This window comes from Miniopterus natalensis, chromosome 9, assembly GCF_054644295.1.
Source record: "Miniopterus natalensis isolate mMinNat1 chromosome 9, mMinNat1.hap1, whole genome shotgun sequence".
In the NCBI taxonomy this organism is placed as follows: domain Eukaryota; kingdom Metazoa; phylum Chordata; class Mammalia; order Chiroptera; family Miniopteridae; genus Miniopterus; species Miniopterus natalensis.
In genome coordinates, this window is record NC_142089.1 from 20010092 (window position 1) to 20034160 (window position 24069).

General features: G+C 35.7%; 1 protein-coding gene across 6 annotated transcripts in view; it reads left to right on the forward strand.

Annotated features, from left to right (window-relative positions):
* Window positions 1–22899, forward strand: part of ZMYM4 (zinc finger MYM-type containing 4) — a 93663-nt gene extending 70764 nt beyond the window's left edge. For all 6 annotated transcript variants that reach the window (XM_016218187.2, XM_087820302.1, XM_087820301.1 and 3 more), the window contains 13 exons: window positions 760–904; window positions 3036–3154; window positions 3859–4030; window positions 6755–6808; window positions 7204–7383; window positions 7789–7883; window positions 10709–10880; window positions 11061–11156; window positions 11746–11897; window positions 15250–15361; window positions 16897–17145; window positions 19416–19545; window positions 20435–22899. In XM_016218187.2, coding sequence (XP_016073673.1) covers window positions 760–904; window positions 3036–3154; window positions 3859–4030; window positions 6755–6808; window positions 7204–7383; window positions 7789–7883; window positions 10709–10880; window positions 11061–11156; window positions 11746–11897; window positions 15250–15361; window positions 16897–17145; window positions 19416–19545; window positions 20435–20642 — 1884 coding nt within the window. In that variant the 3' untranslated portion in view covers window positions 20643–22899. The remainder of the gene's footprint in view (window positions 1–759; window positions 905–3035; window positions 3155–3858; window positions 4031–6754; window positions 6809–7203; window positions 7384–7788; window positions 7884–10708; window positions 10881–11060; window positions 11157–11745; window positions 11898–15249; window positions 15362–16896; window positions 17146–19415; window positions 19546–20434) is intronic.
* The last annotated feature ends 1170 nt before the right edge of the window (window positions 22900–24069 follow it).

The window sequence follows — 24069 nt, forward strand, 5'->3', positions numbered from 1 at the left end:
GAACAGAATTTTTTGTTATTTAATTAGGTATTTTATATACTTTAATTTCTTTAAATGCTTGCTATCTATGTAGTTACTGAAGTTTTTGCTGTTGTTGTATAGATTTAAAGTTAATTGTACAGAATTCAGGCATAAAAAGTTTTTGGGGCATTTGTAATGTAGTCAGATTGTAAATAAGATAATTATAAATGCAGTTTGTTTTCTACCCCATGGAGATTGTGCTGTAAATAAGCATTACTTTTTTTTTTTTTTACTCAAAATTTTTTGCTTTTCTCTTACAATAAGAAAAAAGTAAATAATGAGAAACTCTGATGACTAAAACAGTGGCATTTCTAAAGTGTTTCCTGGTCTGTGGGATACCATTCTTATGATCTTTTTTCCATCCGTAAAATGATCATAAGTGATTGTTATTTCTAGTTATCTTGAAACTAAGGCTTCTAAGACTTCACTTAGTCTAGAAAAAACAGTTCTCATTTTAAACTTAACCAACTTTGTGCTTAATCAACAATGGCTTACAATAATAGAAATGACATTTTTCTTGGTAAACAGAACTCGTAATTAGATATATTTAGAATCAATATGTAGTTATCAAAATATTGCTATATTGCTATTTCAGGAATATGTTCTGTGTTTTCTGTGTAATTCTAATACAGTATTTCTTTAGAAATTATATTTTCTGTAATTAATGATAAACTTTTGACAACCTCTTTGGTATCTGAGATTTATTTTTTATTTCTTTTGATTTTTGTTTTTAACTAGGCAAGTACACAAACAGATGCCCTGAAACTCCCACCTTCCCAGCCTCCAAGACTTTTGAAGAATAAAGCTTTATTGTGCAAACCCATCACACAGACTAAAGCCACCTCATGCAAACCACATACCCAAAACAAAGAATGCCAGACAGGTTTATTTCTTGTACTTTCTTCATTTAATTTTTTTAGGGGAAAGGAATGTGGGATCTGCCTATGTTAAGTGCCTACTATATTGAGTGCCTATTATTTCCTAGTAGTGTGTTTGGTTGCATAAATACATTATTCAGTTTTGTTCTCTCAGCATCCCTGTGAGTTAGGTATTTTCAACATCTGAGACTTAACAAGTTATGACAAAGAGAAAGTAGTTAATTGATCATACCATACTGTGAACACTTTATTTAATTTTCTTATTAATGGTAGTGTAATATTATGGAGTAAGTACAGACTTTGGAATTTAAGGAGAGCTTCAGAGCTTCTTTCCTTATGAACTGCCTCTCTCCCAGGCACAGTGTCTGAACCACTTCTCTGAATTTTGTCCAGGGTGCTAGCCTCTGACCTTCTCATCTTGCCAATCCTGGAATGGAATCTCTGTGCTACAAGTGATCTGGGGTGATGGTGATTTGGACCCCGCTATTCTTAGCCATCCATGCCTGTGTCAGGGCTTCTGTCCTATGAGTGGGAGCTGGGTGGAGGAAGGGAGCCCCCAGCCTGTCATCTGCACTCACCAGGAAATTAACCTCTTAAACTTGTAGTTGAAGGGGATTAAAAATAACGGTGGCCTGCCCCTCCTAGTGAGATACAGTAATCCTTGATTACCAGCTGATTGAAGAGAAACCATTCTTCCTGATCACACCCACCCAGAGTACAGCTTCTGTCCATTGAACTGGCTGAGCTGGGGATATGAAGCAGGTGCCGGATCAACTGTCATAGACTTCCACTGTTCTTACTGAATTTCAGTAGATTTTCCTGAATAAATGTTTCTCCATTTGCTGTATGCCGTAAGGACAATTTCCAAATAATTTAAATGGTTGTTTTTAACAGTTTTCACCAGCTTTGCTTGTTTCACTAGAGAATGGGTTTGTGGAACTTCTCCTCCTGCCAAATGAAAGCCCCAGAATGTTTAAACTAGAAAGAAATCCTAAATTCCTAGATTCCTAGAAGGTTATCGTGTAGGCCAGTGTTTCTCAAACATTAATATGCATTTGAATTAATTGGGGGTTTTATTATGTAGATTCTGATTCAGTGGGTCCTTAGGTTTTACATTTCTCACAAGCTCCTGTGTAATGTCAGTGCTACTGGTCTATGAACCACATTACATAGTAAGGCTGTAAGTGACTTAGTCCTATATTTTTATTGGGTCAATAGTGACTTATTTTGTATTACATAGCTTGGTTATCAAACATCTCTATTCTGGTAACTTTTTTTACATCCACTGCACCATGATAAAACTTACCCTGTATTATTTACTACTTCCAACCCTAGTCAAATTGTCAGCTTTTCACTTTTTGTGACCAGCATTATTTTCCTCCTACAGTAATGATTTTGTAGTTATCCAGCATATTTTTCTGGCACATAGAAAGGACTCTGAGGATACTTGTTAATTGAATGAATCTTCCATTCTTCCCATTTTTCTCTACTCATATTTAAGTTAGTTTCCAAGATCTGTTTCATCTTCTTAACACCTTAGCGTATCAGCTATATATATTTATTCTTTTTTGTAGGTATCATAATCACCCTAGTTAACGCCTTCATAATGTTAGCTCTACATATTGTAATTGCCTCCTACTTTTACACTTCATATACTTTTATTCTGTGCTAAGATGGCAGCCAAATCAATCTTTTTAATGCTATTTTCTTCACATTACTTACTGCTAAAAGAGCTGTAGTTGCTCCTCACTATTTACTAGAAATGATTTAGCTTCACAGAAATGGCCCTGTATCTATTCATTCTGCTCTCTAACATAACCTACTTATTCATGTTAACAGCTTTCCATACCCCTCATCTAAGAACACTTTTCCCATCCTTCCCTTCATTCATCCACATTATATCTTTCATTAATTTTATCCTCATGTCATTGATAATCATTGTGTTGCTCACTTTTTTTGTTAGTGCTATACTCACATCTTTCTTTGCTACTTCACTTATTTCTCCTTTCTATGAATTCCTAGTATCACAGATTACACTCCTCTTGAACTATAAATCTCTGTGTGCTTTTAAAAATGTTTTTTATTAAAAGGTGGTTTCTGACCCTTTTTGTTTCTGTGATTTTTTTTTTCCATTAGAAGATACTCTAAGCCCGCCCCAGATCATTGTGGTGCCAGTTCCTGTACCAGTGTTTGTGCCCATACCTCTTCACCTGTATACTCAGTATACACCAGTCCCATTTGGAATTCCAGTTCCAGTGAGTAATCATGTAGAGACTAAGATTTAGTACACATTTTCCTCGATTAAAACTTTACAGTTTCATAAAAAACTTTCACTTTTTGGTAAAATACATATGACTCTGGTTGGCTGTAATCGTATTACTATATTACTTAATATGGAGTATATAAAGAACTGCTTCTGTTTGTATCCTGCCTTCTGAGAGAAGGCTATGATGTAGCTTTTTTATGTTTCATATAATAATAAGATCACTCAGAAAAAGATCAGAAACTCTGTGTGTGTGTGTGTGTTAGTCCACTAGATTCTATAAAGCATGAAAAGATGAATACTGTGATTTACATGATTCTTAATTTTTATTAAAGAAAAAGGTATTGATATTTTTATTTGAAATATATTTTCCCTCAGTACTGAATTTTTAAGGGAAACAGTTGTGTGAAAATGTTAAACAGGAAATATAATCAAAAGCAAAACAAAGGTACGTTAGATAATTATCCTTTTGGAGAATTCAAAGACACATTTTGTTGAATTTGCAGAAAAGCTCAAACTGAATTTTTATTTAAATGGCTGTATTCTTATAAAAACAAACTAGCAAGACTATTTTAGTCATCAGCAATAGAAATACCTTAAATTTATTATTTTAGTACTTACATCATCTCACAAATAATACTTTTGATGATGAACCTATTGCCCAAGAAACTCTTCAGTCCATCCTTGGTCTTTCAGATGCCTGTCCCTATGCTTATTCCATCTTCAATGGATAATGAAGATAAAGCCACTGAGAGTATTGAAGACATTAAAGAAAAGCTTCCCTCACATCCATTTGAAGCTGATCTCCTTGAGATGGCAGAAATGATTGCAGAAGATGAAGAGAAGGAGAAGACTCTATCCCAGGGAGGTTGGTATAATTTTAAAGTAAAGAAAGAAAAACACCCCTACACATTTTCAGGTAACAGGTAATTTTAAGAATCGGGCTGTCAAGATGTCTCTAAATGCTTTATTGTGTTTAAATACCAAATCTGTGGGTTTGTTGAACCTGTTGATATCTCTGAAAGCTCTGTCTTTTTAATGAAAGAAACCAAGTACTGATACTCAATACAGTTTTTAGTGATAATGATTCCAGAAAACCTAAAAATCCAAGTTTCATGATCATTTTAAAATTTTATCCCTGTATTCAAAGCCATGGTCCTCAGATAAGAATTCCTGTTGTGTAATAACTAGCATGTTGGTAGAAGCATTTTGGCTCAAAGTAACCTGTAGATAAATCCCATTCTGAGTGTAGAATAATGATAACAACAATAGTTAAAATTTATGTGCTTACTATATTTTAGGCATTGTCCCAAATGTGCTATGTACGTCGCCTCGTTTAATGTCCCAGTAACCCTATTAGGGGGCTACTGTTTACTTCAGTTCAGGTTCCTCAGTTGGAAACTAGGATATTTTACTTGCCCAGGTTATGCAATCAGGAGGCGAATGAAGCAGAAGTTGAATCCATGTCTGTCTGACTCCAAAGCAAGTGATACATGACATTAACCAGAACTCGGTCATATATACAGTGGTACCCCGGTTTTCGAATGTGATCCGTTCCGGAAGACTGTTCAAGTTTTGAAACATTCGAAAACCGAGGGATCAGCAGGTGACAGCTAGGCCTCAGGATCTTGCCCTCAGTGGAAGCCGTGTGGCATGTTTGATTTACGAGGTGTGTTCAAAAACCAAAGCATTTACTTCCCGATTTACTGTGTTTGTAAACTGAAATGTCCATCAGTTGGGATGTTCGAAAACCGAGGTACCACTGTATTCCTGAAAGGTTTCTAGCCTTAATTAGCAGCTCCTTGATTTTTGGATATAAGGAGATATAATGACAAGCAGAGAGAGATATAAAATGGTGTTTAAGATCGTTGAAGTACATCAGTGAATTTTCACAAGGCCTTTTAATATATCACTGATGAGCCAAGAAATTATTCTTCCTGACAAGTTTTTCTTTTTTTTTCAGTGACAGTTTTTTACAAAGCTAACCACTGGGATTTGATTTTGCATAATAAATGCTAGATGATTTTTTGAGCACTGTAGCATTTGAAAAACTGCTGTCAACTTTTCTGTTGTGTTGCCAGTAAGTTTTTAAACCATATATGTTCTGAGTGATGGGTAAAAAGCTTATTTGTTCATTTCAGTGTTTCTGGTCTCATTTTGCTCTTTAGTATATAGCCTTGTAATTCTGTCCCATTTATATGTGTATTTTAATATCTTAGAATATTGTACCTATGCTTGATCTTCTAAATTTCTGATATTATACTTAGTTTGGAAGTTCAAGCAATTCCTGATGGTAAACCTCAGTTTAAATTGGCTTCTACACTCATGTTAATAGTTAACATTTATCAAGTGCTTCCTCTGAACAAATATTAACTTTGCCTTAGCCTACAGTTGAGTCAGACAGAAGAACTTTCAAAACTAAGCTTCAAGACAGATAGTTGTAGTTACCATAGTGTAAGTAAAATCACATATAGTTTAAAAACATAAAGGAGGGAAAAATAAATTTCAACCAAAGGGATCTGGCTAACTTTGATTTCAGGGGAAAAAGCAGTTTTCTTGGGTTTTTAAAAAAATGGTTTTTACTACTTTGAATCTTTAAGCTTCTTTTATTTTTTTAGAAATATGTTTTATTGATTTTTAAAGAGAGAAGAAGGGGGGGGAGAGAGAGAAACAATGATGTGAAAGAAACATCCATGGCTGCTTACTGCACACCCCCTACTGGGGATTGAGCCTGCAATCTGAGCATGTGCCATGACCGAGAATCTTAACTGGCAACCTTTTGGTGCATGAGATGATGCTTAACCAACTGAGCCACACTGGCCGGGACTAGTTTATTACCTTTTTAAAATTCTCACCAAGGATATTTTTTATTGCCATTGAGTTTTTATTTTTTTAGAGAGTGTAAGGGAGAAAATGGGGGGGGAGAGAGAGAGAAACATTGATGGGAGAGACATTGATTGGTTGCCTCCTGCCCCACGTGCCTCAACTGAGGTACGTGCCCTTGACTTGGAATCGAACCCGAGACCCTTCGGTCCTGGGGCCGGCACTTTAACCACTGAGCCACACCGACCAGGGCTGGCTTCTTACTTTTAAAGGAGTTTATAATTGATAGAACTGTATTCTGTTTAGTTCTATGTGTAGGTTGCTTATATAACTTAATGTTCTAAGTCTGTTGGCTTTCCAGTGCAGGGGTTCCAAAACATACTATGTTTTGGGGTAGAAAGCATTTTAAAAGAGATTTGCCAGTCTGTGAAAGAGAGAGAGAGAGAGTGTGTGTGTGTGTGAGAGAGAGAGAGAGAGAGAGATGGGGGGAAAAATTTTCAGTTAGCACACAAGTGCAGAATGTAAAATAAAGGTCTCTTGGCATGACTTCTTTCATACTGTTACCTAGAAGTGTAACCTCTGTTATAAGTTGTAATTTACTTAACTGCATTTACTACTCATGCCTACTTTTATTAATAAACATTCTTTCTGTAAATGAAGGCTATTTATTTAGAACTCTCTCTTGCAATTCATGTATATATTATTTGAGATGTAGTTTGCCTTGTGTATACATATAAATAGTTTATTATGTGCTTTTCTTTTTCTTTAGGATCCCAAACTTCTGAGCAGGAACTCTTTCTAGACACGAAGATATTTGAAAAAGGTCTGTAATTTTAAATATATTTTGGATCTTAGAAATATGTACTGTCCTGTTAGTAAACAAACCCAAAAAGCATTAGCATCCTTGGATTAGGCATTTGCAGTTTTACCTATTTGTAGGGGCACTGATGTTTATGATTGTGTGCTAATTTGTAATGAGAATAATAAAAGCTACCTCAAATATTGGTTTTAAGGATTAATTGAGATGATGCTTTAAAGTGTATTCTAAGAATATGAACCCAGTTCTGTGAGACTGGTAAATAAGTTACTTCATTGTTAAATGTGCCTAGTTAATTGTCCCTCAACATATTTGTTTTTGGTATTTAGGGGTTTCGGGAAGGTGTCTGGCTATGTTAAGAGCCTATCTTATTTTGAGGCTGTGTTTTCCATCTATTTCAGACCAAGGAAGCACATACAGTGGTGATCTTGAATCAGAGGCCGTATCTACTCCACATAGCTGGGAGGAAGAGTTGAATCATTATGCCTTAAAGTCAAATGCTGTGCAAGAGGCTGATTCAGAATTGAAGCAGTTCTCTAAAGGGGAAACTGAACAAGATCTGGAAGCAGATTTTCCATCAGGTTTGTGCAATGTAACCTGCTCACTGAAAGTCCTTCATTTTAGAAGATTGATACAACTCTCAATTGTCATTATGAAGCAGTTATAATGTGTGATAACGATCTAGGGCACAAATGGTCACTGCCTTTGAAGGTGTTAATTTGTATCATGTTGTCCTTATGAGTAGTTCTTTTGTGTGTTTTATTTTAAGCTTTCCCACAGTAACCATAAAGGAGGTTTTCTTGATTGTTCATGAACTCTTAATTTCCATGCAATATTCTTTATTTCTCTTAAGTATATATGAAAAATTTCTGTGTTATCACAAACAGTGAATATAATGATTATTATCTGATATTTTCTTTCTCAGTCTTAATCTTTAAGTCTGTGAGTTATTTATCTCACATTATGCTTTCTGCTGATTATTATAGAATCCTTTGACCCACTGAATAAAGGACAGGGAATCCAGGCACGTTCCCGAACAAGACGACGACACAGAGATGGCTTCCCCCAGCCGAGACGAAGAGTAAGCAGTAGTTTAATTTTTCTTTTCTTTTTGTTCCTTTATTCTATAAGTGATAATTCCTGTAGTTTATAAAACTCTGTATCAGACAAGATCAGGGATTTTCATACACTGTTTTACAACCTCGTGGTGTGTGTGTGTGTGTGTGTGTGTGTGTGTGTTAAAGTCAAGAACCATATCTTGTATTTTAGATTTCTTTCGGCAGGAACTTTTTATTTTGTTTCTATAATTGAGTTGGTTTTTTGTTTTCTTTACTTAGAAAGCTTTTTCTAATCTTTGTTATAGATTTTTTTCTTTTTTTAAAGTCTAGCTTTTTAAAAATACTATAATGAGGCTTACTGGTTTATATAATATATTAGTGAAGTCCCCATGGACTGTTTTTTGTTGTTGACAGGACTTTCCCATACCAAAATTAAAAGAATAATACTCCTTATTTCTTTTTAGTTCTAATGAGTTATGATTACATTTTCAATTTTATAAATTTTAAGTCTACAATTTGATGGGCATTGAATGTATTTATATGGACTGCCATCACAGTCGTAACACTTAAACTGCCCCAAAAGGTTCCCTTGTAACCTTTTGCAATTGGTCTTCATCTCCAACTCCTGATAACCACCTATCTGCTTTGCAGATCTATGCAAAATGGTACTGCTTTGCCTTTCCTAAAATTTCGTATAAATGGAATCATATCATTTGTAGTTTTCTGTGTCTGGCTTCCTTCACTTAGCATAATGTTTTTGATATTCACCCATGTGTCTCATATATCAGCAGTTGATTCCTTTTTATTTCTGTGTAGTATTTTCATTGTATGGACAAACCACAGTTTGTTAACTGTTTAACAGAAGATGGAAATTAGGGTTGTTTCAGTTTTTGGCTATTTTCAAAAATGCTGCTATGTACATTCTGTTATAAAACTGTGTTAACGTGTTTTCTTTTGAGGAAAAATATCTAGGAGTGGGATTAGTGGGGCTTGTATGTGTATTTTTAACTTCGTAAGAAGCTGCTGAACTGTTTTCCAAAGTGGATGTACCATTTTGAATTCCCACCAGCAATGTGTGAGTGCCATTTGCTCCATGACCTTGTCAACACTTGATATTGTTGATTTTTAGTTTTAGCCATTCTAGTGAATGTGTAGTGGTATCTCGTGGTTTTAATTTGCATTTTCCTAGTGACTAATGATGTTGGGCATTTTTTCATATGCCTATTTGCCATTCCTTTATCTTTGGTAAAGTGTCTGTTCAGAACTATTGAACATTTTAAGATTTGGGTTGTTATAATCTTAGTTGTGTTTACAGTTCGTACAGAAAATAATACAATAATAAATAATAATACAAGAATAAACAGTGTTTCCCATACCCACAACTACAAACCTACCATTGTCCCACTCTGTATATTGCTGAATTCAATTTGCAAATATTTTGTTAAGGTTTTAAGTGTCTCTGTTTGAGAGGGATATGATCTGTAGTTTTCTTGTAATGATTTCGGCTTTGCTATCATGGTAATAGTGTCATAAAGTGAGCTGGTGTTTACTCCTATTTTCTGAAGTACACTTTATATAATTATTTTAACTCTTGGGCAGAATTCAGCCGTGAAGCCTGGGTCTGGATTTTTTGGTAGGAAGTTTTAAGCTATTATTTCAATTTCTAAGGCTATTTAGGTTATCTATTTTTTCTAAAGCAAGCTTTGTTAGTTTGTGTCTTTCAGAAAATTTGTGGGTTTTTTTGGTGGTTTTTTTATGTGAGGTGTCAAATTTATTGGCATAACAATGTTCACAATGTTCTTTTACTATGCTTTTAATGTCTGTAGGATTAGGTATAATTTTTGCTCCTTTTTTTTTTTTTAATATGTTTTTATTGATTTCAGAGAAAGGAAGGGGGGGGGGAGAGAGTTGAAACATCAGTGATGACAGAGTCATTGATTGGCTGCCTCCTACATGCCCCATACTGGAAATCGAGCCTGCAACCTGGGCTTGTGCCCTGACCAGGAATTGAACCGTGATCTCCTGGATCATTGGTCAATGTTCAACCACTGAGCTATGCCCGCCGGGCTGCTCCTATTTTTATGCTCTTCTTTTCCTTACTTTGTGTTTCAGCATCGTCTTTTTTTTCTAGTTTCTTAAAAGATAGATTATTAATTTCAGACTTTTTTCATTTCTCATAAATCATCTTAATTCTATAACTATCCCTAGTACTAACATCTTAATACTATAACTAAGTATTAATACTTAATACTATAACTAATACTATACTATAAATTTCAACTTAATACTATAACTATACTATAAAGCACTGCTTTAACATCATCACAAAAATTTTGATATGCTTTGTTTACATTTTTACTTAAGTTCAAAATATTTTCTAATTGCATTTGTGGTTTCTTCTTTGACCCATGGGGTATTTATAAATGTGCTGTTTAATTTCCGGTTTCTAAGTATTTTCTGAGCATTGTTCCATTATTGGTTTCTAGTTTAATTACTTTGAAGTTAGAGAATTTATTGAGGCTTGTTTTATAGCCCAGAATATGTTCTCTTCATGTGTTCCATTTAACAGTCCTGATAGTAACTGTTATTACACCTCATTGGGTGGGTCCAGGTACTAGATCATAGTAAATACTCAGAAGGCTAGTAATTATCACATATGATCATCTGCATTTCAACTTTCTTTTTTTCTTTTCTCTAAAGGTCTTTTCAGCAGTAAGAACTCTGAGTCTTTCAGATCTAATATTAATTTCCATAGTCTGTAAATTTATGCCTTTTCTAGCTTTGAAAACCTCAATTCTAAAAGATCCAAAACTAAACTTTATATTCTGTATTTTTGGAATTCTAACAGGGACGGAAGAAGTCTATAGTGCCCGTGGAGCCCAGGAGTCTTATTCAAGGAGCCTTTCAAGGGTGCTCAGTGTCTGGGATGACACTGAAATACATGTATGGGGTAAATGCCTGGAAGAACTGGGTTCAGTGGAAAAATGCCAAGGAAGAGCAGGGGGATCTGAAATGTGGCGGTAAATACACAACATGAATTTGTGTTTTGACTTAGGGGTAAGGGGAATATAAATAAGTAAAGTCGTGAATCTATTCTAAAAGGATAAATACTAGGTCAAAAATCTCATAAAACTTTGGTATTGGCTTTACTTAAGTTTTCCCCATTTTTATTTAAACTTCTTGTTTATTTTTTCTTTCAGGAGTTGAACATGCCTCATCTAGCCCATGTCCTGACCCCTTAGGAAGCGCTCAAGACCATGCACTCTCCCAAGAATCCTCGGAGCCAGGCTGTAGAGGTAAAACTCATTTTTCTCCTTGTGGTCACCTGTAATATTACTGTCAATTTTGGACTATAAATGGAGTATTGAAAATTATTTAGAAATTGAAGTCTTATTGTTAAAAAGAAAAATTGATATACTATTCCCAATTTTAAAGATTTGTTATAAAGGCAAGGTTGTATCTTCTAATCATGAGTTCATTATGCAAAATATAAGGAATTATGTTTCTTTTTCTTATAGTTTACAAGCGGCTCAATTTCTTTATTTACCTGTTTAACTCTTCTTCACCTTTCAAGGTCTAGCACTAGTGTCACACCCTCCAGAATCTGACCTGATTCTTCTCTGTTTACTAGATGTCCTTTGTTTGCTTTCATTGATTCCCGTTTAAATAAACCTCTATCATAACACCTGTTACACTATGCATATTGCATTGTATTTATTTGTTTAACTAAAAGGCCTTGAGATCAGGATCTGTCTGTAATCCATGTATTCACCAGTGTACACCACAGCACCTGGGCACAGTAGTTAGTGTTTATTCAGTGAATCAAGTAAATGTTACTATATTTCTTATAAGTTAATACTTGAGATGTTTTCTACCTTTCCACAGTCCGCTCTATCAAGCTGAAAGAAGATATTCTGTCCTGCACTTTTGCTGAGTTGAGTTTGGGTTTATGCCAATTTATCCAAGAGGTGCGGAGACCAAATGGTGAAAAGTATGATCCAGACAGTATCTTGTACTTGTGCCTTGGAATTCAGCAGGTATCAAATTCAATAATTATAAAATGTTGCATTTTTAATAATTCTGATAGAACTTGTGAATTAAGTTGAAAAATTATAGTGTATATTGGTTGTTTGGTGTTAATCCTCTACTCTCCTCTTTATTTATTTTTTTTATTAAAAATTTTTTTCCAATTACAGTTTACATTTAATATTATTTTGTATTAGTTTCAGGTATACAGCATAATGGTTAGACAATCATGTACTTTACAGTGTTCCCCCTGATAATTTTCTATGCTCTCTTGTTCATGAACCACTTACCTTGATTTAAAAATCTTGATCAATATAATATGGCCTTTTGTAAGCTGAATTGAAGGTATTAGTAGAATAATAGAAATTGAGGACAGTGCATTTTATTGTTAAGTGAACAAAGAAATAGCAGTTCACAAAAGAAGTGACACAGGAGATGGTGTGTATATATGTATATATTTATATAAATCATGCAGTCTCATTAAAATTTTTATAATACGTAAAATAATAGTTATACCATTATTTATCTATTACATTAACAAAAGTAAAAAAATTAATAACATTCATTGTTGATACGAGGTCTGAGTTGGGTTCATTGAACCTTCATAGCTGGTGGTAATTAGCACATTCTTTCTAGAAAGCAGTTTTGAGCATATGTTTCACGAATATATTTGAATGTTTTTACTCTTTTTGCCAGTAATTCACTTTTGGGAGTCTGTCAAAGCTAACACTGACATTATTTCACAAAATTAAGAATAATTTCAGTGTCTACCAAAGTGTAATAGCTAAGTAAATTATAGTATGCTTAGAAAGTTGTATACTATGTGGCCAATAAAAATTGTTTATAAAGTGACTTCTAGTAACATGTAAAAATATTAATAGTAAAGCATTAAAATGAATAAAGGTACAAATTTTATGCATATCACTATATGTTAACATGTAGTGTTTTAAAAACCAGTCACAATAAAGACATAACAAAATGAAGTGCATCAAAAATGTCTGCAGTGGTTATCTTCTGGAGGTGGTAGAACTCTGGATACTGTATTATTTTTCATTTCTTTATTTGCCAGATTTTCTTCCACTTGTCTAGGGGGTGGTATTTTATTTAAGCATTTATTCTTAAAGTTTTGTTTTTTAATTACATAAGTAATAGTGCTCAGTGTAAATGTGAGGATAATTTCTCTCCTTCCTTTCCTGTTCCCCTGGGTAACCAGTGTAGCAGCATAAGTGTCCTTCTCTACCTTCTTCTGTGCTGTACATTTATTCATGTGTATACATGTTTGTTAATAGTTTTTGTTTTGCTTAGTTTTTAGCAAAATGGGGCTCATACCTAATTTTTTTTTGCAGTTTGCTTTTCTCAATCTGTGTATCTCTCCAGGTGACTATAAAACAAACTTTTTCCTTTAAAAAAGAAATTTGCATAATATTGCAGAGTATGACTGTACCAGTTATTCAGCCCTTTCTCTTTTATGTATTCAGGTTGTTCCCCTCCCCCTTACTCTTACAGACAGTGCTTCAGTAAATATTTTGTTTGTGTACCTAATGAATTGGTACTTTTATTTCTAGGTTATGGCATATACGTATTTTTCCAGTTTTAAGATATTTTTAGATTATTTTCAGAATGATGTTTTGTGAAAGGGTCATATATGCAAAGCAGCCCCCAAACACGGAAGGAACCGAAAGGCCAAAGAACGAGGCAGACAAGTCTAGCTTGTCAGTGAAAGAGTTTAATAGGGAACTTACATACAGAAATTCAGTCTCAGGTGGCACAAGACAAAATGGATCTCTGTGCCTTCAGCCGCCCTCCCCCAAACCCTGAGAATGCTTGGGTGATCAAAGGGATCAGGTGCTAGGAGGCTGTGGTGCCAGTGCCAGTTAAGAGAGAGAGAACATTGAGAGCGACTCCCCCCAAGACAGAACTAATGGAAATCCTGTGATCATTCAGAGCTTTGTGAACATATTCCAGGATTCACATTGGGGAAAGGGAGGAAGTCAAGGGTTCGGATTCACCCAGATGTCAAGATGACAGATTAGCTTTAAGACAGTGTTAGCTCTGTCTGCACAAATGGTTATAGTAATTTACACTTTTACTAGCAGTGTGTGTGTGCCCACTTCTTGAATCCTCTTTGCCACTCCTCTTTTTAATATTTATTATTCTGAGTTTAAAAAAATTACTCCAATATGTATTTTCGCAACTTTTGTAAATTAGAATGTCGGTTTATGTTGTTGGTCATTTGAATTTTTCCTTTATATCCATAAAATCTCTTTTATATTGGGGATATTAACTTAAATATTAAGTATTTGAAATAAAATTTTCTAGTATATTTTTGTCTTTCAGTTTTTTGTGTATGTTATGTTTGCCATTCATGAAGTTTTCCTTTTTACACAGTCCAATTTCTCTTTATAGTTTCTGGATTTTCCTTGTTGCCTAGGGTGGTCTTCCTACTTGAATATTTAAATTTAAATTCTCATAAATTTTTGTCTAAAATATTTTTTTTAGATTGACATCTTTAATACATCTGAAATTCATTTTTGTATATAAATGTATTTCTGATGAATAACATTCTGATGGGTAGCTAATTATGCAAGAATACTTTTCAGCATCAGAACCAATCTGGCAATGTGATCATCAATTGTCTTTGAAGAGACCTATAGGAACGTACTTTGAAATCTTTAATTTTTATTAACCAGAATAAATTCAAGTAGAAATAAAAATTTTCTCCAAGTCATACATTGATAAAAAAGCAGGAAACCAAGATAGCCATAGAAAAATAGATTTAAAATACCAAATCCTAAAAACACCAAAAGATTTTTGGCATCTAATTATGTGCTTCCTTGTGTTGCTCTGTTAATGCACATTGTATTTCTCTGAGTGATTTTATCTGACCTGACCTGCACCCTCAAAATGTTTTTTTAACAATACTTGACCCAAGCTGTTGTTTCCCATCCTGTGATATGGTTCTTGTGGGTTGTTTTTTTTGTTGTGGTTTTTAAAAATATATCTTTGATTTCAGAGAGAGGTAGGGAAAGGGAGAGGGAGAGAGGGAAACATCAGTGATGAGAGAGTTGTCATTGATCAGCTGCCTCCTGCATGCCCCTGACTGGGGATTGAGTCTGCAACCTGGGTGTGTGCCCTGACCGAGAATCGAACCTCGATTTCCTGGATCCTAGGTTGATGCTCAGCAGCTGAGCCATGCCCGGCCGGGCTGTGATATGGTTCTTGATGGTTATAATTAGCATAGTTTTACATGCTACAATTAGACTTGGATGTGGAGTGACATTGGTTAATAACATTATATAAGTTTCACTTAAAGCTTGACATTTCTTTGTATCAACATGTGTTTCTACTTTTTTTCTCTTGTAGTACCTGTTTGAAAATGGTAGAATAGATAACATTTTTACAGAGCCCTATTCCAGATTTATGATTGAACTTACCAAACTCTTGAAAATATGGGAACCTACAATACTTCCTAATGGTAGGGTGATTCTTTTTTATTTTGATTCTTTTCATGATATGCCTTCTTAAATTGCTTAAGTTGTGAGATTATCTTTTTCTAACTTGTTCATTTTCTATGTCCTAATTTATAATGTATTTGGACTCCTGAGGAGAAAGTCTTTGGTTTATTATTCTTTTAGTAAAACTATAACTTCCAAACAGTGCATATATACATACGAACTGTTGAAAATAATAAAAAACTACTGGAGGTTCCATTTACTGTTTTAGAAACTGTCTTTGTTCTGGGAGTGTTGGTCAAGTTGCACACTGGAGCAGTAACTGCCACATATTCTACTTTCAGACTCCACCTGTTAGCAGTGGACCTCATGAAATTTTTTATAAAGTACCCTGAACTGGTTGTTGAGAGTTAAGTCTTCATCCTCGAATTGTCGTTGACCATTGGACAAACCCTAGTTCAGTCCTGGTCTTAGGCTCCTGGCTGTGAATGGAGATGTTGAATGTGATGCTCTGGGATATGTGCCCCTTTCTGTTGGGCTACAGAGCACCTTTGAAGCATTCTGAGCAGCGTGGTGGTTTGCTGCATTTAGCATTTAAAGAGGAGGCTAGGGGCATAGATATATGGAAGTAATAAATTCATGTTTGTGGATAATCTCCTAAAAATAGAATGTAGAATCAGCAACAAAGAGGTTGGGGAGAGAATGTGAGGAAAGATCTACATTTAAGGGATATCTTGGGGAAAGTGCATTTAAAGGTATACTTATTTTAATTATTCTGTAAGACCTATGCTTTTCAAGAAAAATTCCAGATAACTTATCATGAATTTATCACAGTATAAATTTAAAATAAGAGGGAATTGCTTCTCGGCCTTTTGGCTAAAATCAAGTGTAAAATAAGAGGGAGTGGAAAGGGGGTGGGCACTACCTGCCTTTTGATGATATTAGCTAAATAAAACTGAACCAGTCAACAGTAAGTATATTGATCTCGAACAGGAGTCTGCAAACTACGGCCCATGAGCCAGATCTGGCCTGCTGCCTGTTTCTATATATAATCCATGTGCTAAAAATGGGTTTTATGTTTTAAGTGGTTTGGGGGTGGGAAATCTAAAGAATAATTATATTCTGAGGCATGTGAAAATTGTATGAAACTCAAATTTTTGTCTATAGATTAACTATTGGTATATCATAGCCATATCTATTTGTTTATGTATTGTCTGCGGCTCCTTATCTTCAACAACCAAGTTGTTCAGAGCCTATATGGCCCACAGTGCTTAAAACCTCTACCATCTGGCTCTTCACAGAAAGAGTTAGCCAGCCCCTGGTCTACAGTAACAGTAGAGTGAAGCTACTTCAGGAGAATGCTCAGTGCTTCAGTGCAATCATCTGAGCTTTTCCTTGCCGTGCCTTTTCTGTTTTTCTGTATAAGGAAGGGGGGAAGGAGAGAAACAATCAGGCTTTTTTTTCTTTCTTTCATGTCTTCCTATCTGAGAATTTGAGAAATTAGCCTTATTTATCAGGAGCTTAATACTGTTTCTTTTTTCCCTCTTCTTTGGTCCAGGTTACATGTTCTCTCGCATTGAAGAAGAACATTTGTGGGAGTGCAAACAGCTGGGTGCTTACTCACCAATTGTCCTCTTGAACACCCTTCTTTTCTTCAATACCAAATACTTTCAACTGAAGAATGTTACTGAGCACTTGAAGCTTTCCTTTGCTCACGTGATGAGGCGGACCAGAATTTTGAAGTACAGCACCAAGATGACATATCTGAGGTTCTTTCCACCTTTACAAAAGCCAGAGTCAGAACCAGGTGTGTGGTGGAGTTTGGGAGATTTCTGTTGAAGTCTCATTAGTATTCAACTAGAAACTAATTGCAGAGGGGTAACTGTAAATTGTAAACCTGGAGGAATGTAGCTTTCCTTTAACATTTAAATGCTTTCCTTTCTGTCAGGGCTAGGTCCAAGGCTTTCCCCAAAATGAGAGGAATCTCTTGCTTCAGTATACTTCCATTGGCTTTTAAATTAAAAATTCTGATTTCATTGGTAGAGCCCAAATAATCCTCATTTTAAAACTTCCCAGGGAATTTAAATATGTAGCTAAGTTGAGAATCACTGATTTAGAGACAACAAAAGGGTCAATTGCTAGTTAAAAGGAACCTATTTAACTTTTTTTGTTTTTTTAAAAATAATTATTGATTTCAGAGAGAGGAAGGGAGAGAGAGGGAGAGAAACATCATTGATCGGCTGCTTCCTGGCACGCCCCCCACTGGGGATTGAGCCTGCAACCAGGGCATATGCCCTGACTGGGAGTCAAATTTTGATCTCCTGGATCATAGGTCGATGCTCAACTGCTGAGCCACGCTGGCTGGGCAGGAATCTGTTTAACTGTTAAGTCTACTATTTCTAAATCATTTTTTTTTTTTTACCAGAGCACCTCTTTTTAGTTGACATAAATTGTGAAGTTCTGAAAGAACTTTAAAGCTGGCCTAGAGTATACTGATTTGGTACACAGTAGAGTAATAGCAGCAGTGACAGTTTTATTAGTGGTTTATGGTTTTGCATTCCAAAACAGCCTATTAAATAATAGTTTATTTGTGTGTTTTTTGGTTTTGTTTTTTTGTGTTTTTTTTTTTTTAATTTATCTTTATTGTTGAAAGTATTACAGGTGTCCCATTTCCCCCCCCCAACTGACCCCCTCCACCTCGCTCCCACCCCCTCCCCAGGCGTTCACCCCATCATTGTCTGTGTCCGTGGGTTATGCATATATGCCTATAACTTCTTTGGTTAATCTCTTCCCACCGTCCACTCCTCTTCCCTCTTCCCACCCTCCACCCCTCTTCCCTCGCCCCTCTTCTCTCTGAAATATGATCGTCTGTTACATGTGTCAGTGTCTCTGGATCTATTTAGTTCATCAGATTCTTTTGTTCATTAGCTTCTTGTTAAAGAAGACCCTTCAGTATTTCCTGTAGTGCTGGTTTGGTGGTGAACTCCTTTAGCTTTTCCTTGTCTGAGAAGCTCTTTATCTGACCTTCAATTCTAAATGATAGCTTTGCTGGGTAGAGTAATCTTGGTTGTAGTTCCATGTTTTTCATCACTTTGAATATTTCTTGCCACTCCCTTCGTGAATTGTGTTAAATAGTAACTAATGCAGGAAGCTGGGAAAAGTTTTGTGCTGGTTGTAAGGAGCAACTATAAGAAAAGAAAAAAAACCTTTTGCCTCAGGTTCTCAGATCCACCTACTATTCTCTTGAAGATTGAATGGAAAAGTGGAAAAGAAAGAGCCCACTTTCCACCCCTGGCCTCTGCAGAATTCTGTTGGTAGAAAAGGATTTGCTTTTTTCTTATCAAATGCTCACTTTACTGAGAATTTCGTTTCCCAAAAAAGATTCCATTTCTTATAACACTATGACAAAAGTAACTTGAACAAAAGCCCGGTGGGCACTGATGCCCCATAATAGAAATATTTTTATATATTTATTTCAGTCCTTACCCGGGAATATATTTTTATTGATTTAAGAGATGGGGAGAGAGAGAAACATCCTTCAGTTGCCCCCTGTACTTGCCCCAACCAGGGATCGAACCCACAACCTAGGTAGGTGCCCTGACCAGTATTCGAACCCACAACCTTTCAAAGCGTACTGGACGACGCTTCAACCGAGCCAGCCACATGACCAGGGCAGCAGAAATATTTTTAGATAAAAAGGTGACAACTTCTATCTCGATATCTGCCATAGGAGAAGAGCACGCGAAACCCTTAAGAGCCCTGTGCCTATTAAAATCTCTAAAAGCTGGGCTCAGAAGTGAGACATACTCTCTAGCACCGTGCCTTTAGCCATTCTGCCCCCACTTTGGTGAGCAGGAGAACATAACTTTTACAGGACAGGGATTTTGTTTTGTTCAATGCTATTAACCCTGCACTTAAAATTATATGTAGCCCCTCCATAGGTGCTCAGTAAATATTTGTTGAATGAGTAAGGGAAAGGAAGGGGGGGGAGGGAGTGTCAATTCTGATTGGAAGCAAAGCTTGTTGGGTGTCTTGATACTTGAAAAAAATAATCTTTTGATTATTTACTGCCTCAAGATAAACTAACTGTTGGCAAGAGGAAAAGAAATGAAGAAGATGAGGTACCAGTGGGTGTGGAGATGGCAGAGAATACTGACAACCCCCTAAGATGCCCTGTCCGACTTTATGAGTTCTACCTGTCAAAATGGTAAGTGCTCTTCCTCTGACCTAGATACAGTATAATACTCCTCAAAAAGTAGTCAGTGTATTTTGGGTTTCAGATGCTTGACTATCAGAAATGTAGCTTGCCTGTGGCTAAAGTCAAAGTCTAAAGACAAGGTTTACCTCCTATTTTATTATTTCCCCATTCTTGCATCTGCCTGGATTTTGAACCAAGAAACAAATTGTTTTATCTTAATATTTTCCCCAAAAATCTCTTCAAAAGCAAGAATAAGAATCTGTGCCATTGTTTGATCTTTACAACTGTTGCTCAACCTTTATGTGATGTCTAAACTGCTGTGATTTTATTATTTATGTAGAAAAGGTATTTAGAGGAAAAGTTATACTGCTAAAACTATAAAACTATTTATTTTTAAGGAATTGAAAATTTTTGAGCGTTTTTTTTCTTACAGAAACTTGATAACTTTAGAGTTGTAAGATCACACTAAAGCACTTTTTTCTAAAGACATATAATGACTGTGTTTGCCCTTTGATAATGTGTATTGAGTGCTCCTGGGCTCATTCCAAGATAGTGGGTGCTGAGGAGATGTGGTTCTCAGCCACAGTGTCACATGTGAGTTGAATTTTTGTTGCTCCTAAAAACGTTATAAGTACTAAAATTTGTGAAGAATGTACACTTTGTCTTCTACTAAGATTATACTCACCTCCAAACCAATATGGTTTATTGAGTGTGGGAGAAAAGATGTGGAGTTACAGGTTGCTCCTGGGGGAAAATGCTTATAAACTGTGTGGGTACATTGCTAATCTATGATACTAGTCATAGCAGAGCAAAGTTGAGAGCCATTACATTAAAGAGTAATACATTTCCTTTGCTCTCTGATCACCAGTTTTCTTTTTTCTCTTTTTCCTGTGGATAGTTCTGAAAGTGTGAAGCAGAGGAATGATGTGTTTTACCTTCAACCCGAGCGCTCCTGTGTCCCGAATAGCCCCATGTGGTACTCCACATTTCCGATAGACCCTGGCACCCTGGACACCATGTTAACTCGTATTCTCATGGTGAGAGAGGTACATGAAGAACTTGCCAAAGCCAAATCTGAAGACTCTGATGTTGAATTGTCAGATTAAAGCAGAAGTGGGGTTCCTATTTTCATACACGTTGGTATGCACCAAACTGTGAATGCATCCAGCTTTGGAAAACGATGTATAAGTCCAAGTCCTCTTGACTTGATTATAAGATAATGGAAAACAGATGACTCGTGAACCACAGTGTGGATGTACAAATGAAAACTGAAGGAAAGAATGTGAACTGAGAAATGTTGTTCTTTGGCAGTGATATAGTTCTTAGACATCTTCAGAATGACTAACCAATTTCCCTGAGTGGTGCATAGTCTTATTTTGTTTGGGAATAACAAATTGTGGAATATTTTTAAGGAAAACTGTTATATAAAACTCTACCATAGTAACCTTAGACCTTAGAGAGGTAGCTTTGGGAGTGAAACCTTGGCTGCGATAGGCTACTTGGGCAAGCCCTATGGAAAAGTCAGGGGAGCATTCAGTACAGAGCTAAGAGTGACATCAGGTGAGGACTGTGGGACCCAGACTTGAAGACCCAATAAAAATACTCAACTTTTCTTAAAAGGTAGAGAGTGAAGTGGTCTTGATTTTGATTTTCACTGCCAAGCCAATTCTGTGAAGGATAGAAGCCTCTGGTGCTTTGCCATTGGCCCCTCACATCAGGAAAAAGGGCCTACACTGCTGTTCACACAGTAATGTGTCCCTTTTACTTTCTGGGTCTAGCTGTCTCAGCTGTGGGTCTGGGTGTGGGTAAATTAAGGTAAAGGGGCTGAAACTCCACAGACCAGTTACACACAGAGAGGATCTGTGGATCCCATTAGACCACAGGTGTCTAGAAATGTTTTAGAAAACCCACTAAAATGCCCACTTCTCTGGGTATCAGCCTTTATTGCTGCTGTCTCATGGCATGAGCTGTGGTACACAGAAATGGGGGTTCTCCTTTTGTTTTCATTTTATCCCCAAATGGCAGCTTTCCTTTCATTGTTTTATCTTCCTATCTCCTAAATAATTCCTCTTATTTTGTCTTTAGCACCAGTTTCTGGAGGCCCTTGTCATTTCAAAAAGGATAGTCTCTCCTTAACTCTGGCAAACCTGTGGGTGATTCCACAAAGACACAGTATTACTTAGCTGTCCGAATTACGGTAGAAAAGATCCTAGTATGTTCCTATACAAAGCATTTGGAAGATGACCTTGTTGTCCTAAGAAACTTGAAAATGGGGCTTTTGGGGTTAGGATACAAAGACATTGATTGTCTTTCTTATTCACAAGCAGGTCTTCTTATAGATTATTCCAAACTCTAGCTGTTTTAGTGGTTTTCAGAGGATTGTAAGTTCTAGGTGTTTTTGACCTATCGATCCATCTCCCTCATCTCCATTCTCAGTTTCTTCCCCACAAAATTTTGAATCAAAGCTTTTATGATGTTGACTAATCACAAAACTTTAGGAGAGATTAATAGAAATGAGAGAAGTCCAAAAACCTCTTAGAAATTTTAACCTTAAAAGATTTTTCAGTATGTCCCATTTTTTTAGATGGGAGAGGCAAGTTTTTGTTTTTTTAATAAAGAAATGAAAGTCATTTAACTACAATAAAAATTAAAAAATAGGCCTTTTGACATTGTGTACTTGATGGTTCTGTCCCTCTGCCTGTAACGAATTTCATTTTTGTTACTGAGAACTGTGTGAAAGAAGTAAGTCTGCCCCAATTATGTCTGATTTAATTCCGTCTGTGTTCGTCACTTCTGATTGGAAAACTTCTTACTTCCAGACCTTGTTTGATATGGAGAAAAAACAACTGAATTGTCTCATAAGTCTGCCAATAAACTGTCCAGAAACTTCAGGTGTAATAGTCCCCACTATATTCATTTTATGATTTGTATAAACACTAACATTTCCCCTTCTGTAGTTGTATGAAAAACAAAGATTCTTGGCACAATAGATAAATTGTTGTAAAACACCAGAGAGGGGAAAAAATCTGTATCTTTTTAACTGAGAACGGCCAATACCCCAGGTAAATGACTGTATCGTGATTTAAATTGCATGTTAGATCACAGAGTTGTCCAGACCCTAAATTAATTCATACAAGAAAATATTGGTCATTCCTCATAAGCATAGCTGTTGATATGTCTCCAATTATTTGCTTTTAAAATTTTATTAAAATTATGTAAAATTACATTTTTTTCCAGGGGAGAAAAAAACAACACAGAGAAACATCTAAGTTATCCTTTTTTGTTTTTTAACCACTTTGGGTTTTCCCCTTGCAGAAACCACAAAAATATTCCCTTAGAATAAAATAGTATATTTGTATTTGATGGGTGAGTTTTCTTTTTCTTTATGTTTTGAAAGACTTTTAAATATTTTTTTCTGTTTGACCGTATTGGTATGACCCAACAGATGGTATATAACAAAGAAAGCAATTTTCATAAAATAAATTATTTGGTATTTACTCAGTCCAGTAAACATATTGTCTCATTACAGTCTTTTCAGTCGTTTTCTTTCTTCCATCAAAAGATTTGTTCCCATTTTTAGTTGATTTATTAGCTTATATTCAAAGCCCTAAAAGCTATAAATATTTGGTATACTGTATATATTTTGTTTCAGGCAAAACTTCTTTGGGATTTACAAAGCTTGCATCCATTCAGTTTACACAATTTTGAAATTGTGGGGTTAGAATAAGGAATATGTCCATTTTCTTGGGAATGAGAGACTAATGGCATTTCCCTTAGATTCTAGAGCTATCTTTATATTGTACAAGTAGACCTTCAAATTCCGTATAAACTTTCTATCAACATGCCCTTGTGGCATTCCTAATTTTGTAAAACAGAAGTTTTCTAAAAAGTCTAAAGTAAAATGAATTTTTGCAAGTAAATTCCAATTCTCTATTAAATTCAGAATTTTCATGTTGGAAAGGTGCCCTGTGGCACTGAGTTGAAATTTTAGAAAAGAAATAAGCAATAATACCCCTAATTCCTCTTGTATATCGTTGTCACATGTTGTTACCGAAAAAGTAGTAAGAGGTATTGTTACAGAGAGAAAAGATCTGAGGTTTTGGAGCCGTCTTCACTTACTGGTTTATAGCCTCTGTGCCTCAGTTTTCTCATAAAGTGGAATAATAATGACACTTTTGTAACTGATGTCCAGCTTTCAAATGTTGAGTAAAGAGATCTGCACCCTATATTCACTGCAGCATTGCTTACAACAGCCGAGACATGGGGACAACCTGACTGTCTTTGGCATACGACGGAAGAAGCTGTGGTACATATATACAGTGGAATACCCTCAGCCGTATCAAAAGTGGGACATACTACCTTTTAAATAGTTAGAAGGAAATTGTCCATTGCTACTCAGAAGTGTGTGTGTGTGGGAGAATTACAGTAAGTAGAAATTGTGAAATAACAGCAGAAATAAGTTCTAAATTACAGTGAATGTAAATATCTGAAATGTAACTGCGGACAGACTCTCACCCTTTTTTCCCATCTTTA